The sequence below is a fragment of the Falco biarmicus genome, chromosome 4 (assembly GCF_023638135.1).
Source record: "Falco biarmicus isolate bFalBia1 chromosome 4, bFalBia1.pri, whole genome shotgun sequence".
Taxonomy (NCBI): domain Eukaryota; kingdom Metazoa; phylum Chordata; class Aves; order Falconiformes; family Falconidae; genus Falco; species Falco biarmicus.
Window position 1 is genome coordinate 70404852 of NC_079291.1, and position 17918 is coordinate 70422769.

Genomic DNA, 17918 nt, shown 5'->3' on the forward strand with positions numbered 1-17918 from the left:
TACAGCCACAGCTGTGACTGTGTATTCAGGGATTTGATGCTGAAGTTTACTTGGGACTTCATCTGCCTTCCTTTTAAAACTTGCTATGCTTGGTAGTTTATACACATCAAACCGAATGCCTTATTCCCTACTCGTCGTGGTGTACTGGTGATGACACAGAGCCACGTGGGAAGAATATTGCGGTGAGAGCATCACTGCAGCGCCGCAGCCGTGCCGGCATGGCCTGTGGTACAGCAGGTTGTGGCATCGGGCTGTCCCTGAGGGGCTGCTGCCGGCCTGCAGGCGCGTCCTCGGCTGCTCGCCGCTGGGCAGGAACACGGGATGATTTAATTCCTTGGCGCTTTTTAACGACCAATGATAATGGTAGAAGAAACACCTGAAAGTATCTAACCTCACAGTGTGAATGGCACAAGAAGCCGGTTCCTCCCCGCAAGCACACTCCCATGTGAGAACAAGTGTCATTATTAATATTTTTACAATCCAATGGTACTAAGCAGAGTGTGCAAAGGAAAACCCTAGAAGGCTCTGATGCCCTTTTAACCCTCAGTCTCTGCATTTGTTGGCCTGCATTGGATTTTTGTTGTGCTTCCAGTGCCTATAAGGGGTCTGCAGTCGTCAGCCTTGCGGACGCTGTGTGCTGAGCAGTGCAGCCTGGCGCAGGCACGGCCAGGAGGCAGGGAGCTCCTCTTCTGTCAGCGGGAGCACGATGCAGATTGTGCCCGGCAGGTCCTTCTGTTAATTAGGTCTGTCAATTAAAGTGGTGGTGTGCCTGCCTAAAGTGAAAAACAAAACAAACCTGTATTTTAGGCAGCCAGCTGACATCTCCACTGGGATGCAAACACAATTTCAGTATTTTTTGCAGTATTTTCAATTTATTTTTACAGAAAAATTGTCATCAACATTTTCATCAAAGGCAAAACTTTCTAGTTTTTATTCTTTCTGTGCTTCATACCTTTTCATGTAAAGAGAGGAAGGAAGCTAGGAGAAAAATCACCTGTTTGAGAGAAAAACTATGCATTTTAATTTTCCGTAAAAAGCACAAGTCCTTCATCATTCTTTGTGGGCAGAAAATAACAGCTTGCAACTGGAACTCAAAGAAATGTTCAGCAGACATACATTTTTAAACTTTTCATCTAGTGGCTCAATATTTTTTGACAGTTTCTGATTGACAACACCTTACAGTATTTGTAATTGAGAATATTCACTCTTTTCTTAGACTTTTAATGTTTCAGTACATATAGCAATTCTTTTACCAAACTCCTAAGAAATTGCCAGAGATGGTTGACTGAAGTGTGAGAGAGAAAGGGAAAGGTCAGTGGGCGGCATGATACGTCTGTAGTCTGAATTAATTTATTGCTTGCAGCCCTCCTGGGTGCCTGCTATGATACATGAAGAGATAAACCGCTGGAGACAGCTTTAGCACAAGCACTGCTTTATGCAACTGGGTTTCAAAATAATGTATCAAACCCTTAATGTGCAGCTATCATTCTAACAACATGGTATTTTCCGGATTTCTCATGGCCTACTTGTCAGAGCACTCTGTTCTGAGCCTGCTTCGGTTCTGTGGGTTTCACAAGCTTCAAAAACAGGACTGAAAAAATAAAATACAGCAACTGAAATCACTGGTTTTTAGATGGGTCGTCCTTGCTCCAGTCACATTTTAAGATGTCACTGAAACAGCAGCCTGTAGCTGATGATTGGATTTTAATGAAGAGGGAATGATATTCTCCTTTTTCAAAGTGTCTTTCAAGGTATGAAAGCCTTAGAGATCTTTCGGGACACTCAAAACTCACCGGTTCAAACTACTGAATCTGAAACTTTTTTATCCACATGTGATTGGAAAAAGATTTTCCTTAGCCTGCATCTGCTGTTACTACAGCAAAACTTGTAATCTAAGATAGGAATTAGCCTGGGTTTTTTTTATTGTTGTTGTTGTTGTTGGTTTTTTTTTAGGAAAGCACTCAGTAATTAATCCAATTTGCATGTCTAAATGTTGTTTTGTTAAGGAGAAATATTTAAGAAAATTACTGTCCATATTTTCATGAGATCTATAGGATATTCATTTAAAATATTTTTGTCAGACCTTGAAAGGGCAAATTATTGTGCCAGGTGATCATTCCTTTAAGGGAGTGATAAACCCAAAATGTGGATGTGTGACATAAGATGAGAAATTAATATTTCAGATAATTCACTGTCAATGGCACTTATAACTAATGATCAGGAATATAAAATAGCTTATAGGACTAATTTTAACTAGCTTCTGGATTGCTCTACTTGCATACAAAGACATTCACTAACCCTTTATTCTGGATATAACTTTTAGACATTTTTGGAGGCTGATGCTTAGAAATGTCCATTTCTGCAGCTGGTCTGAAATACAAAATAAAAAATTCAATAGAGCTGTGAGACAGGACCATGGGAACTCCTTAGAAAAAAGCTGAACTGAGCTTTAATGTTCTTAGTCAAAAGAAATCTGAAACCAGGCCAGACCACATTGGAAGCACTGATGAGTTCAGGCAACTTTTGCCATAAATCATGTATGGAGTATCCTATTTTATGCCTGCATACTTTCTGCCTTGTAGCTGGAGTGGAAATAGAGACGTAAAATACTTTTAGAAATTGTTGTTCTGTAATACTCCTTAATGCTGACATGTCAAAATAATCACAACCACAGAACACTTCAGATTGTTTTTTTGTTTAAGTAAAAGTGAGCATCACCTGGTCTCCTCTTTGCTCTCCATTCTCTCATAGTCTCTCTCTCTCTCTCTCTCTCTCTCTCTCTCCATCTTTTCCCTGTTTGGCACTAGACCTTTGTAAAGTTCCATAGTGATTGGCAGAATATTGCATCTGTGGAGTTAAATTGGCATAGTTACATTCTGGTGATCAGGTGTTGCAAATATCAAATTTAAAATATAGCTCAGAAAGAAACTGAAGGAATTGGTGGAAGGTGAATAATTTGGCACTGTTAAGCATGATGGTGCTTAATACAGCCTGTAGCGCATGAAATATCCATTCATCTGAAGCCAAGAAGATATGTTCAGGGATAACAGCATCTGTACATGCCTTGTTTCTTTTATTTTTCCTGAAGCATCTGTTGTTTGCTAGTGCCATAGATTATCAGGACCTAAGGCTAAGCCAGGGAGGACCCGCTGCCGGTGTATGGGCATTCCTGCCCGCCTGTACCTTGGGGGAAACTGCTAAGTCAAACAGCACTGATCAGAGACCCAAAACTGTCTGGGGGAGCAAGTCTGCCATGCTCCGGAATGTCTATTTATCCCTGTCAATTTTGACAGTAACTCCTAAATTATTGTACAAATAGAAATATGCCTTCCTTAAAACCATCTAAGAGGCCAGTAATTTGAGTAATGATTTTCTTCCTGACACTGTAAAAAAGAAAACTCTCCTAAACAGTCTGGCCCATTCAGTATTTTCACTCCTGGTTGACCGGGTTCAGGCAACTTCTGCAGTCAATAGCTTCATTTAGTTTGGCATCAGATGGCTGGGCTAACCTAATTTCAAATTACATTATAATAATTTCTTTTGGACTTCAATCTAATATTTGTTTCCGTTTTCATTCTAATATTCGTTTTGGCGTTGAACTTTGAAGGGAATGATTTTCAATTGACGTTACGAGTATAGTCACCCAATCTGGGAATCGGGAAGCTGGTTTGCAACTGGGCAGCTGCTATTTGTGCCAAAAGACTGCATAGGTATGAAAATAGCTAAATTCACTGCTCCATTTAGGCGTATTTTTCAGAGGATCTGTTCACTAAAATACCAGTTTTGAAGTCTAATAGCTTAGAAGAGATGTGTACCTGAGTCAGCTTAGCATTCCTGCCTTTACTGCTGGCATTACTGCTGAAGTGAGCAGGGTGCAGGGTTGGACTACAAAGTGCCACCGAGCTGGCGGCACAGAGGTAAAGGCTTCCTAGGGCATCTCCATTTGTGGCAGGATTTTCTGGCACCAGTTTTTCTGATGGCTGATCCCTGTTTCCCTGTCACTTGCCATCCTTTCAGAAAATGCAGTTATTCTCACATTCTTGTATTGCTTCCCTACATGTTAAAAAGTCTAAATAAGTAATGAACTGGGTGCTGTTCCAGGGGACTTTTTGGGGGAGGCTGGTTCTTACAGGATTTGAAGAACAGGAAAATAATAATACGGCATTTAGAGGGTTATTGGGATCTAAGGCAGCACTCGTTGAAATGTCTGGGGAAGCTCATACCTCAGTAATTGCAACTTACCTATAAACAGAAGCAGACATCATCATGTCCTTTCAAGCTAGGTCACATTTTTAGGAATTTCTCATGGCCATAAGCATAAGATAAATGCACTGCACTTTTTTTTTGTTGTTTTCTTTTTTTTTTGTTTGTTTGGGTTGTTTTGGTTTTTTTTTTTTGTTAAGGGAAAAAAGCCTGTGTCTCCTGTTCAGCTGATCCATAGCAACTTGCCTCTAGGATATAAAATGATTTAGAATAATTTATTTCTAAATCCTTTACTACCTGAGTGCTCTTCTGTTTTTTGGAAAAAAAGGTTGTCTCCTGTGTCTGTATTACCATTTTTTAGGTAATACAGTTACCTATCTAATGTCTTTAAATATTACAAAGTACCTGGACATAAAATGAGCAGGTCGCTACATCCACCTAACTGCTCTTCTTTCAAGAAGAAGATATTCTAAGTTTCAGTGTTCATTTGATTTGGGGGTGAGATCAGGTGCTTGGTGAACTGTGCTGAATTTATCCTTCATTATGCTATTGTAACTAGGACAAAACCTTTAATCTAAAAATATATTTCCCCTACTCAACTTTTCAAATTTTGTGTTTTGATAAACTGACGCTTTGCAAGTACTTCATTGCTTGGCTTCTGAGACTTGAAGTGGGACACTTCCACCATATAAATTAATCATAAAGATGCACTAAATTTTCCATTATTTTGTTGCTAAGGGAAATGTTCTAGGGACTGGGAAGGTGGGCGGACAAAACGCTGGTGAATGGGAGCTCTGGCAGGTGAGAGGGGTAAATATGCCCATTCAGGTAAGCACAGCCAAGTGGTGCAGAAATGTTCACAGCAGCTTTTCTGGCAACCTGAGATTGCCCTGACAGGTGAGGTGAAGCCTCCACAATCTCCCACGATGATGTTAATGTCTGTCAGAGCTTGCTCTTTTGGATTTGTGTGTACATTTTCTGTCTGAAGAATGAAGCGAGGACAGTTTGAGCTGGGAGAAAATTTGAAAGCTCATTCCCTGCTAATGAGTTCATCATTTAACTGGGTTAAGTTTTGCTACCCTGTGTTGTTGCAAGGGGGTGGTTGTTCAATTGTCCTCTAATGAATTGTCAGTGTCAAGATGTCAAGAAATCCATCCAGTGTATGTGAACTGAAGATCTGCGTGGAGCTATCTGAATATGTGCTAAAAGGTAAAGTCACACTGTTGGTGATGAAGTGCCATCAGATACCCTGAAACTGGGTAAAAGAAATCATCAGTCCTTCATGCTAAAGGTTAAATATACGCTTCTCTTGCTCCAGCAATTACAAAGTGTCACTTTAGAGCACTTTCATTGCAGCCTTGTCTTCACAGCAGCCTTCTTTTCCTTTGATCGCTACCTCATTCCATAGTGACCTTTCGGCATTAGATCCCCTGATTCCCCATTTTAGAGATGTGCAAATGAGGTGGTGTGTCTCATGCACTCTTGACATAAATTCTTCTATTGCTTGTGTAGAGATAAAGAAGGGATAAAATGTAAACTATTGAATTTGTAGTATATCTATAAATCTGTAATGTAAATCCATCATATTTTAAAGCTAGTGCTTTTGCACTTGCTGCCTTTCCAGCAATGGTATTGATGATCTCTAAAATATATGCTTATGTTTAATCCAGCCTGAAGTGGATACCAGTTTTTTGCCCAATTTCAAATTATAAATGCTACTTTAAGGGTCATGTAAAGCATCTATTCTGCAGACTATGCAATTTATTTTTAAAAGAAAAAAAGCTGAAAAGTAGTGGGGTTTTACAGAATGTTTTGAAAATGAGCTGCATCTCTCCAGACACAAGCTTTAATAAGTAAAAGTGTTTTTGTTTAGGGCACAAAGCTTTAAGAAGTAAAAGTTCTTGGTGATGGAGGGGGCGGAAGAGGTGACAGGGCAAAGGTGGTGTTAACAGTGCAGTTTGATGATTCACTGACTCGCAGTCTGATATTTGTAATAAAACAGAAATTTCAAATATTGTGCTTTCAGGAAACACAGCTTAGTAACCTTTACAGGAGCCTTAGTAAACAGGTATGACACTTGCTATGTATTAATCTTTGTAGTCTTTTTTGCATTTATTTACAACCAAATTTTAGGAATAATGTATTTTGGATTTTTAAGCCACCTAGGCAAATTTTAAAAATAGATCTGATTTCATTAACTGTCTTTCCTCAGAATAAAATGTGTATAAATTATAATGAATAATTATTCTTAAATATATGATTGACCTTTAATTTTTCAGAACAAGCCCCAGAAGGTACATGTTTGAGTCAAAAAGTACTCTTCATAAAAACAATGCAGAAAGTTATTGCAATAAAGCTGTTCACAGCAAAATGCAGTGCAAGCAAATTGCTGTGATGGTACACTTCATAGATTACCTGCATTCTGGTTTTGTGTAAGTCAATCTCTGTTAGTAATAATGCACAGCTTTGGTCTGCCCATGAAAAGAGCGTAGTTGGGGTGTTAGAGAACATAAAGAAATTAGTTTAAGTTAATGTCCTGGATCTGACAGATGAACACTGCACCGAACAGTACCCACTTTAGCAAGAAATAAATTCTACTGTAGATATTGTATGTTTGAATTTACTGCAGTAGTTGAAAACTGGAAAGTGACTTCAATCATGCTCGGGTTTCTCTGATCCTCAATGCGAACGCAGTATTATTTGTTCCATAGACTCCAGTGTCTGACAGTAAAGTAGAAGAATGTGGATAAATAGGACTGCATTGAAGTACCCCCCTTATTTTCCGCATACTGTGCCACAGGTCGCAGCAGAACACAAAGCAGCTGAGGGGTGGATTTCTAGTGGGCTGGGCTTACTGTTTGTGTCTCCAGGGCTACTGAGCAGATTCCCATTTCAGATATTTCCCTCCTGTTACCTCAAGAAAACGAAATTGCTGAAGGGCCATGCAGTCAAGGAAGCAAAGTAACATTTTCCAAGTGAGTTATATTTCTGTTGTTGAGGCATAAGCTATGACTAATAAAGGAGCATTTTCTTAATCCTGCTTTTCAATTTTCATCACAGGAATTTAATGAAAAGTATGTGCCAATAAAAAAGATGGGGGAAATTATAGGGAAGTGTTTTCAGCTTTGCTGCAACTACTTTTCTATACCTTTTCCTCTATTTTTCTTTACACAGATACTTTTGAATGTGTACAGCAATACTTTAGAGAATGGGTTTTTGTAATAGCTATTCTTATCTTACAACTCTTACATTTCCAGGTGACTTGAGTTTAGGTACAGGACTGACCACGTTTATTTTTCACAGAGCTGCTGCTTCAAATTATTACATTCACTAATACTCTTTTGGGTTTTTGTAGAACCAATGCAGCTCATAATTGTATAACACCTGCTGTCTTCTATGCTGCGTGAGCTGAAATTCTGCCCACCCCCTTTCCTCTTTGTGCTTGCTAGGCAGTGAAGGACATTTGCCTTTGTAGTGTTATATAAATATTCCAAAATGTTTATTTTCTCTCCTACCCAGGATTATTTAGGTAGTTCTGCAGAAGTTTACAAACCTGCCAGTTGCTTAGATGAGTCATAACACTCTAGTCATGTTCCTCTGCATTAGCTGGAGATGCCTGGTGTGTTTGGCTACTTCACATGGCAGTTATAAATCTTGTTTCTTGCTGCATTCCAGTTTCTGTAGTTCTCTTTCATCTTTCTAATAACTCTTAGCAGTTTATTTAAACCTACACAATGTGACAAAGCTTTTTCTCCCCCTGAAGTGACTGCACTGAAATGACAAGTTAATTGATTCATTTTTATATGACTAAGGTTTGCAAGAGGCTTTGAGACTTTTTGGATGTGGGGTGCTGTACTCGGTGCGGGTAAGCTGTTTTACAATGAATATATAACTTAAAGAGCAGAGTGGTCAGCACTCGGAGCAATGCAAATCTGCTTAGCTGGGTAGTGCAGCTGAATTTTGCTGCCACAAGAGCAAAGATCCTGGAGCTTGCCAGTCCATCTGTAGAAAAAGAAGAGAAAGAAGCAAAGGGTGAGCTGGAGTACAGATCCAGGCTTGCCCGTCCTGCCTCAAGAATGACAAAACAGAGCTGGGCGGCTGCGTCCAGCAGCCACTGCCGCGCTCGCAGCCTGGCTCTCCTGCCAGTGCCAAGCAGAACAGCAGCCGTGGCTTCCCCTGCCCACCCACGGCAGGCAGGCAGGCCCTCCGGGCGCCCAGCAGCCTGCTGCCTGTGCAAACACCCACTCTGCCTTCTGACACAGCTCCTGCTCACTGCCACCTTCACAAACCACTCGGAAGGGGTCGAGTTTTGAGACTTGCCCAGGGTTTGCTGTCCCAGTCTTTGGAAACTCTTATTGAGGCATGCTTAAAGTTGCCTGAAAGTTCATAAAAATTCAGAATGTCAGGGGGTTCACCTCCCGGTGATGGCGGAGTTGGTGCCCTACCACCCAAGAGAGTCAGTGGTGGCTTGTCACGCCCTGCCCACGCTGCAGGGCTGTGTCGTGTTCTGAAGCTTTGCTTTGCAAGGGGTAGTACTTCTGTAATCAGCACAGGATGAAGAGATAATTAAGCCTTGAGAGGTTATAAGATTTATGTTGGAAATGGAGATAATATATTCTGAATATGAGTTTGTGTTTGTAGATAGCAAGACTTTTTCAGGGCAATCAACTTTTTGATTTACCATTCACACATTGGGCAGCAACTGATAGCAGAACCTTCCAGCACTCAGCATCTGTCAGAGTACCTCATGTTTTTAAATTGATTTGTGTAATGAGATTTATTGTGACCTTATAGAAGTAGCATAGAGAAAACCCTCAGAAGCAAAGCCTTCTGCATCTTCAGAATCTGCTTTCCTTGTGTGTACCTGCTGCAGCTGATGCCAGGCTCTGGGAAGCTCAGGAGATGGGTCCATAGCGAGTGGGTGAAACTGTGACTGTGCCTTGTCTTTCTGTCCCAAGGTTTTATTACACTGCTCAGTAACTAAGGAGCAAGCTGTGTATGAAGAGTGCAGTTTCTGAGGTAGCACAAGGCTTTGCCCTGGAGTCTTTAGCAAAGAGATCTTTCTCCTCTGTACTTCTGAGTCTGTTTTGACAGAAGAATAGCTGACTCTGTCTTTTCTCTGTGTTTACCAGCATGTGTTTTATATGCTTACATTTCAGAACTATAAATCCCAGAATAAACAGATGAAACATTCTCGAGTGTGTTTTACCTTAGGTCAGCTGGCTGCAGCAGTGTCTGTATCCACAGAGAGGGGCATCACCTCCCAGTCCCCTGCCTGAGCCAAAGGCAGCCACGGGGAGGGGAACTATGATTCCTTCCTTCCCCACAGCTAACTGCCAGGCTCGGAAAACCATGGGACTGGATTGCATTGATTATGGTAATGGTCTGCTGCAGACCAGAAATGTCACAAGTGTCTTGGGGGTGCAGCAAGCAGTTTTCTTTTTTCCCCTTGTGTGCCTACCGAAAGGACGTGGATTTCTGTTCTTTCCCTCTGCACAAACCACAACTATTCTCTGAAGTGCTGAATCAAAACATGTCACTTAGCAAACTGTCTGGTCTTGTGCTGAAGACTGCAGGCTCTGGCAGGACCCCAGCACCCTCCTGGCTCTTTCCAGTTCCATTACCCGCAGTGCTGGGGAGCCACCCGTATCTTACTTCTGGATGGAATTTGTGACGTATCACCCAACAGATGTCTAGCAATTGTTGTCCTCGTGTTAAATTACCATTTTAAAGGAAAAGGAGAGAGTGAGACTTTTAGCACTGTTGGACCTAAGCTGACTTTTAAGATGAGGATTGTACCCACTGAGTTTTAGGGAAGAGCAGAAAACTGAAGGAAACGGTGGCCCAGCTATTGCTTGTAATGACTGCATGAGCCACCTGTACTTTCTCTCAATTAACTACTTCATTAAATGCCAGTTTGATGACTTGTATGGTGACTGTTGGGGTAAGTACCCTTGAAGGGAAGCAATAAAGTACAGTAAGTAGTGACTGAAACTTCAGTCTTCACTTTTTCATGACAGCAGACAAAATCCAGCATCCTCACTCTCTCCTGGTATTTCTCCTGGTTTAACGTGAGATGGACGGGGTATTTTTTAGTGCCATACTTTTGCTATCTGATCTGAAGCTCTGCAAAATAGGGTTCTGTACGAATCTGTTGATTGATTTTTATTTTTTTTTTGTTAAGAACAAACACTGAATTACTTCGTGTGTGAAAGTATTTCATTTTTCTGTCACTAGTCAAGATCTGATATGCCTAGGTCTTGCTCTGTTCTGTGGATATAAATGAAAAGCTTTATCAATGGAAACTCCTTTAAGCTAGTGGCAAGTGTGGTTCCAAAACTTCTGCAGTAACAGAATTCACAACTGATACATGCTGATGTAATGCAATTGAAGTTGATGCTTTTCTACTTGCTTGTGCCACAGTTAATTTATTTTTATAATTCCCTTTCCTTGAAGATAGGTCCCAACTGTTTATAACCGGTGTTTTGCCAGCCTCTGTCATTTGCATCCCACCAGGAAACTTTAGCAGCTCTCCACAGTAATGCATTGTGGCTCTTCAAAGGCACGGCAGGCAGTGCTGGCAGCGCCTGGGAGCCGCAGCGTGGCCGAGGAGGATGGGGTCGGGTCTTTCCTGCAGGAACTCCTGAAGCCGATTGTGAAGCTGTGTCCTCCCCGTTCCTCTGACTCCTATGGGACGGGCAAAGATGTTGAAAAGGCAGAATGTGTTACTGGGGGAGTGTAATAACTTGGTTTGAGTGGGTCATTTAGGTGGGCTGAGATGATGTTTTTTTCCTATTGCCTTGGTGTTCTGCTACTCTTGTGCAAGTGGTGGAAATCTTAAATTAAAGGGGTTTGCTGCAGATGAGGGCGGCAATACAAAATCAACTTAAGTTTTATCTTTTTCCTTTTAAAGATTACTTATGTATTTCTGTGGGTATAAGAATGTCTTTGATTGACATCTCCTGCTGGCAAGTGATTGTCCTTCCAAATGGCCACCTCTTCTTGTATACGCAATTTTACTCGCTTTGTTTGTGAAATAGCCATCCACCTGTCTCTTCTAACTCTTGCTTTACAGTGCTTCTTAAAAATTGTCCCTGAAGGACACTGCCTCTTTTCCTTTCCTTACTGATTTTGTTTTCCTCCGTTTTGTTGTGTTCCCTGTATACCCTCAAGAATGAGATTATCCCATTCTTACATTTTTAGGTAGATGGGCTCACAGGCTTGAACTTTTCTGCAAGTTCCTTTATTCCCGCAGTGCTGCAGGTACACAAATAATATGTTTGCAACTGCAAATCATAAAGAAATATCTTCTATAATTTTTAGACAGGATTTAGCTATATCAGATATGCTCCAATACCTTCCTCTGTCTTAGCAAGGATTTAACCTCCACTTTCATTGTTTATTTTCGGAGACATAAAATAAGTGTGTGTAAAACCAGTGAAGTCAGGTTTTCAGTCTCATCCAGTGTTCTAAATAAGCTAATTGGTTATTGTTGTTTCAGTTCTAAATTCTCTATTGTCATTTGTGTTGTTTTTGAAGGAAATTTTGCATCTCAATTTATTGTCCATTTTGAGAGCAAAGATACAAAGATAACAGGGCAAGATATTTTATAGCTTGGTTTCTCCTGCTCAGTATTTTTTGACAGCATCCCTTAAAATAGAAATGCAAAACTGTGTCCTACTTTCCCCTCACTAAAATAGATGCCTTTTGTTAATTTTAGATACAGCACAGCAGGATATATAATTAATGATATCAAAGAATCCATATGATATTCAACAGGGTCCTAACATCAAGGACAAAAGAAGTCTGACAACAGCTGTCCCTAATGATTTGGTTTGTAAAATGTTTTCTTTTATTTCAGGAAGTTGGATGCTTTCATCTATGATGCAGCAGTGCTGAATTACAAGGCTGGAAGAGATGAAGGCTGCAAACTTGTCACAATAGGGAGTGGATACATCTTTGCCACTACGGGCTATGGAATAGCGCTTCAGAAGGGATCACCTTGGAAGAGACAGATCGATCTGGCCCTCCTTCAGTTTGTCGGAGACGGTAGGGACCAATCTGTTTTCCCTTCTTTTCTCTCTCTGTGTATGCACAGTGAATTCAGTTTTAGTATCTCTGAGCCTCTTACTACTGTTCCCTTACAGTCTTTCAAAAACCAAAACAAATGCAAAAGAAACGAGTAAAATTATTTCTTGCTGAGACAGGAATTCTCTTCCACTCTGTTCTAACTCACCTCACCACCAAGGACGCCTGCATCTCTTTTCAGAAAGTGTTCTCATAAAGTAACGCTGGCCTCAATGTTAGAGAGAGGTTTTTTTTAATTTTGTTAGATTTTTTTTTTCTTTGACTAATTCCTGAGAAGTTTTTACTTGGTAGAAGAGTTATCTTTTGGCACGACAGTTTTGCTATTTAAAAGTGTTTAGCTCAGTTCTAAACTGGTGTTAAGTGATCCCTAATCTAGGAAGGATTAATTTAAACTTCTGGTAAAAGCTTATTTGTGGAATTGAAGTACGGTGACTGGCTTTATTGGATTTCAAACAGCTGTTTTTCATTCTAACACAAAAATAGAAGAATTGTAGGGCCTTTTGGCACTTCTGCCCTGCAAAGGAACTGCACAGATTTGATATATTGCAGACAGTAATGACTCTTTCTCTGCACAGGGCTTGAACTACATTTTGATTGTATAAATGTTTCTTTGCCACAGTGAGACTTCAAGCCTTTTGCATGTGACTGCAAACAAAAATGTGGCGGTTACATTTTTTCTGTGTTATGACTGACTGAAATTCTCCATCAGATTGGAATATGGCGTTAGATAAGCATTTTGATTATTAATTTTTTTCATAGATACATGTGTTAACTTTGCATTTCTCTGTCAGTGAAAAAGAGGTCTTTATTGAAAAATAAATATGCACTTAATATCACCAGAAGCATGCCATTGAGACTAAGAATGGTAAATTTTGGTATAATAGGACAGTTTAAGTGGCAAAGTGCAGGGCCATAGTGTAGCAGCCTCCTGTTCCATAAAAACCAAGATGTTAATTTTCATACTGGAGACAGTGAGTGTGTTCATCTTGCAGCACATGGATTTTATTCCTGTTATAATACTAAATGACTGGGAGAGATGTAATCATCATGACTGATGCATTTTCTCTGGTGTACATATAGGGATACTAGTGTTGTCGTTATTGATCTGTTAGATTTAGAGAAGCTTGTGGAAGAAACATTGCTTGCTTCTCCTAAGGGATGAGTATATGACACATAATAGCTAGATTTCAAGAAATTACATGTTCTTGTTTCAAACAGTTGCAATTAATAGGCTAAAATCTTTGCTTTATTTTTCTATTTGTGAATATTTTGTGGATAGAATATTTTTCTATTTGTATAATACTTTTAAGAAGTATTATAATTCTGACCCACTTTACGATGGGGAAGTTGAATCGAAGAAGTTGAATTATTTGTCCCATACTAAAGTAGAAAATGATTCTGTAGCCTGAAGGATGATCTGAGTCGTCTTTCTCAGTTGTGGGCTAACCCCTTGAAATGTTGCCAGAGCATTGCTGAGGTTCTCATCCTTTTCACCTTTCATTTTCTTCGTGCATAATCTTTCATCATTTTTGATACTTCTTATCCAAGAAAAAGAAATGAAATCACAGGGTAAGAAAGTAAATGAAATGGAAGGGTAAGTGTTTGGAGCTATTACTGAAAAAGTTTGTCAAAAGGTGCTGCATTTTTATGCATCACTTTGAATATCAGAGAGAAAACAAAATTAATGGGAGGAAAGAAAGAAAAATATATTGTTATGTATTTACTTTTTGACCTGTGGATTTACATAGTATATGAATGCTTTTATCTTTAACCCATTTTTAGTAGCTGGAAATGATACAAACCAATTGTCTGCAAAACTCAGCATTAAAACTTCCATATGAATAATTTATAGAATTGCAATAGATACAGATGGCACCCAAATAAATGAAACCTTGCCATGAATGTCTGCTGCCATGTTTATCTTGCTCAGATATTACATCAGAAGATAAGCAAAGGATTTGCATGCACAGACCGTGGTGATTGTGAATGTGTTTATGGCATCTTTTCAGTGGTATTTTTCAGTACCTTTAGAAGGTGCTCGAACAACCAATGAATGCTAAAGTGTTCATTTTCTCTTATAAAGGATCCCTAGATTTGTTCAGAAAATGCTGTGGCCACAATTAAAGAGAATAGCAGCTGGACATATGTGATGTGTAGGAATTATTGTAGGTATGTTTCCTTTAGTCTCAGAAATGTTTTCTACCTTGTCTCACTTCATTGTGTCAGAGGTCTAGATGATAATTTTCAGGAAAAGAACAAACAATCAAATGGGGGGAAAAACGAAAAAAAAAAAAACAAAACCAAACAACACCCCCCACCTCCACCCTGCAAGTAGCTGCAATTTCTTTCACTGATTTACAAAGTACGTTACGGGTAAACTGGAACAAAACACCAAGAAATTAAATGTAAAGAATGTTTGCTTGGAACTAGCATGACCTGATTTTGTAATCTGTCTAACTTCAGTAGTTCGATGAGTAATCTTTTTAGCTACGAACTTACATAACTCTGTTTTGGGGAATTAGAAGGGGTGAACCCGGAGTTCAGACCAACATCACTTTGCTGTATCACTAAAAATCTCTTCGATTTTTTTTTTTTTAAATTTTTGACTAAAAGCATGGTTCGGGGCGAAGTTTCATCTTAAGATGATACACCTGGGAAAGCTTCACTGGAGTCTGAATGAGGTTGTTTAAGTAAACAGGCAAACACAAATGAAGGCAGAAATACTTCTTTTACATGTATAATATCTGCAGAATTTATTATTCTTTAAGACTAAGCCTATAAAACAGCAGAGTGCCTAGTAGTATTGAATTATTATTCAGTGTATGTAACAGAACATTCATCACAGTATGGAATAATTTCAATGAATGATTATAAATCTAATGAGTTTCATAACTGTAAGAAAAAAATCCTAATGAGTTGAACAAACACAATTTCTTGATATGAATGCTATGCTAATAAGAAGAGAGAATCTTTTGGATGATATTAGATATTTGGATAAGACCAAGTAATTTGTTTAAAAGTATATCTGATTGTACCTGCAAAAACCTATGATCTCATCTCCCTTTCACATTTATACAGTACTGAGACAGCCTTTTGAAATGTGTTTCAGAGCTTTCAATTTCCTCTGCCTGCGTCTTTCTCCTGTGATTTTTCTCACTTCATTTCAGCTTGCTTCTTTTGAATATTTCTCCTACTCAAGCCAGTTCACTCACACATTAAAGTGAAATTTTTGCATAGTGGTTAGGAATGTTTTCCCTCTTCCTTGCTGATGCAAACCAGCCAACTGAAATGTGAATGACTTGTTCATGCAGGAGCATCTTTTCATACTTTCCAAAGCACGATGCCTTTTCTGCATTGAAGTCAATGGCTTTGAAGTCTCTCGTATCTTGTTGCCACTGGAATAAAATTAAGGTAAATATAGAGGGATATAGATTTGTGTTAGGGATTACTTTAAGCTTAGAAATGTATCTACATCTCTAATCCTGAGGACAGTTCTACTGGGTGGACAAATTATACTGACAATTAACAACTGCAATGTGAAAGCGCCTCTGAAGTCTCAGTGGAAGGAAGCAGGCTACTGGATGCCAAGTTTGTTGCTCTAACAGAGAGGAAGAGAGACAGAAGGCAGGAGGGATGGGAAGGAGTTGCTGAGGAATTTAAAGAATAGCTACTCAGTTGTCTCAAAAATAGAATTATCCCCAAAATGTTTCTTCACTTGGTCTATGCAGGTTCATGCACACAGCCCAGTTCATAGGAAGCTGAGATGAATATGCATTTGTTAAGTATAAGATTAATTGCTTTGGACACTGAATCTTTTTAACATAGAGTTAGGAGCTGCTTTTTCTTGTATAAAGGATATGAATGAAGCATATTACTAGTGAGTTTTTCCCTTCTTAAATTTACTATCTGTACATCACATCTCATTATCCGTAAGAACTTCCAGCTGACAATTAGCATCTGCAGCTTTGTTTAAAACAGTTGATCATCAGGGTAATTCTCTAAAGCACAGTGGTGGTTGTGCTTTTTCTTGGCTTGCTGTGGTCACAAGACAAGATTTTCATTGTTTTTTAACAGAGATATAAAAATATTTCTACCGAGACACAGAAGACATTTTCTCAGTCTTCTGTTGACAAATAGAAGCACCCTGGAGTTCAAAAGCAGCTAAAATGATATGGCTGCTAAGAAGCAACACCATCATTTTGTTTGGAACTTCCACCCACAGCCGCAGGAATTTGTCAGAACAGAAATGTTGTGCACTGAAGAGTCGCATGATACGTGCTTTGATTTCTTTTATAAACCTCTGTAAAGAGCAGCTGGGCAAGCTGACATACCCAGAATCCAGCATGTTACCCTAGCAGCTGTCAACCACTTTTTTGCTCTAGCTTGTCACTTGGTAAGTGCAGTAAAGGCTCAGGCACACACAGCCTGCGTGGTGGAGCAGGGCTGTAGCTGCTGGACTGCACTTTGGGAAGGGCACCATCTTCCTCTAGCCTTCAGCAGTAGGAGCCCCTGGCTAGCTGTCTGAAGGCCCGAGTGCTGCTGACACTGCTCTGCCTTGGGCTGCATGCTGCCATTTCGAGCGAGTGGCACCTTCCTAAGGATATCCTGTCAAGTAGTTTGAAAGACATTCCTTCTGAAACCTATAGCATCATGTCTTTGGGATCTGGAGCAGAATCACTGGTGCCTAGTAGGTGAGGAGAATTTCTTTTTCATTCTCTCTCTCTGCCTTTCTCTTCTTTTTTCTTTTTTTTTTTTTTTTTATACATTTATTTGTGAGCAAATGAGATTATTGAACTGCAAATTACAAAACTGCTTTGGGATTAAGAGAGCAAAAGGGCTTCAGAGTGTGCATGGGATGGAGAGAAAGACAGCAAGAAGCCTCTAGCTATGGGGTATGCAGCAGAAATAGAGGGATAAAAGACGCATGGATGAAAAAGAGGAACAGAAAAACGCTGGGTAAAGAGGGCAAGATTGGGGAGAAGTAGGAGAATATCAGCCAGATGGCCAGGTTAAGCATCTGCTCACGTGAGGTACTTGTAATGCATTGTGCTACCTGCAGGTTACAAGGTCAGTTTAAACAACGGTCTGGGAAAAGATCTCCAGGAAAAGAGGGACAGATGATATAGCTCTGTTAAACCCTTAAAGCTGCAACCTTTAAAGCAATTAGAGACACAGAGATGTAAAGAAGAAAACTGGGTTTGGTTTCCGTATCCACAGAGAATTAGTTATCCCCTTCCTAATAATTTTCAGTTCTGGTTAATCTTTATGTGCTTTTAGGACAGCTTAGTACGCAAAGAATTATTTTCCTGGGTGGATAATTACTTCCCACTCCTTAGGGATAATAGGTAACTGTGGAAATGAGATTTGCCCCCTTACATCTGGAAAAGGAAAGCTCTCTGCTTTTTTTTTTTTTTTTGATTTTTTAGCATAAACCTTCCAAGTTGCTGTCTAGATTTTAAGGAAGTGTAGCAGTGTGACTCACACTGGCTTTTAAAGACCAAGAAGGAAATATGTATGTGATTATAAGGACATATTTTCAGTACGTGCTGCACAGGCAGAATACACCCACAATCCCAGTGATTTTCTGTTTATATATTTAGTGTCCTCCTTAAGCAGTGGGTGGAACA

At 39.7% G+C, this 17918-nt stretch overlaps 1 protein-coding gene across 2 annotated transcripts in view; it reads left to right on the forward strand.

The window, feature by feature from the left end:
• The window catches only part of GRIN2A (glutamate ionotropic receptor NMDA type subunit 2A), a 193950-nt gene that overhangs the window by 153463 nt on the left and 22569 nt on the right, over nucleotides 1-17918 (forward strand). For both annotated transcript variants that reach the window (XM_056338121.1, XM_056338122.1), the window contains exon 12: nucleotides 12065-12252. In XM_056338121.1, the coding sequence (XP_056194096.1) occupies nucleotides 12065-12252 (188 nt within the window). The remainder of the gene's footprint in view (nucleotides 1-12064; nucleotides 12253-17918) is intronic.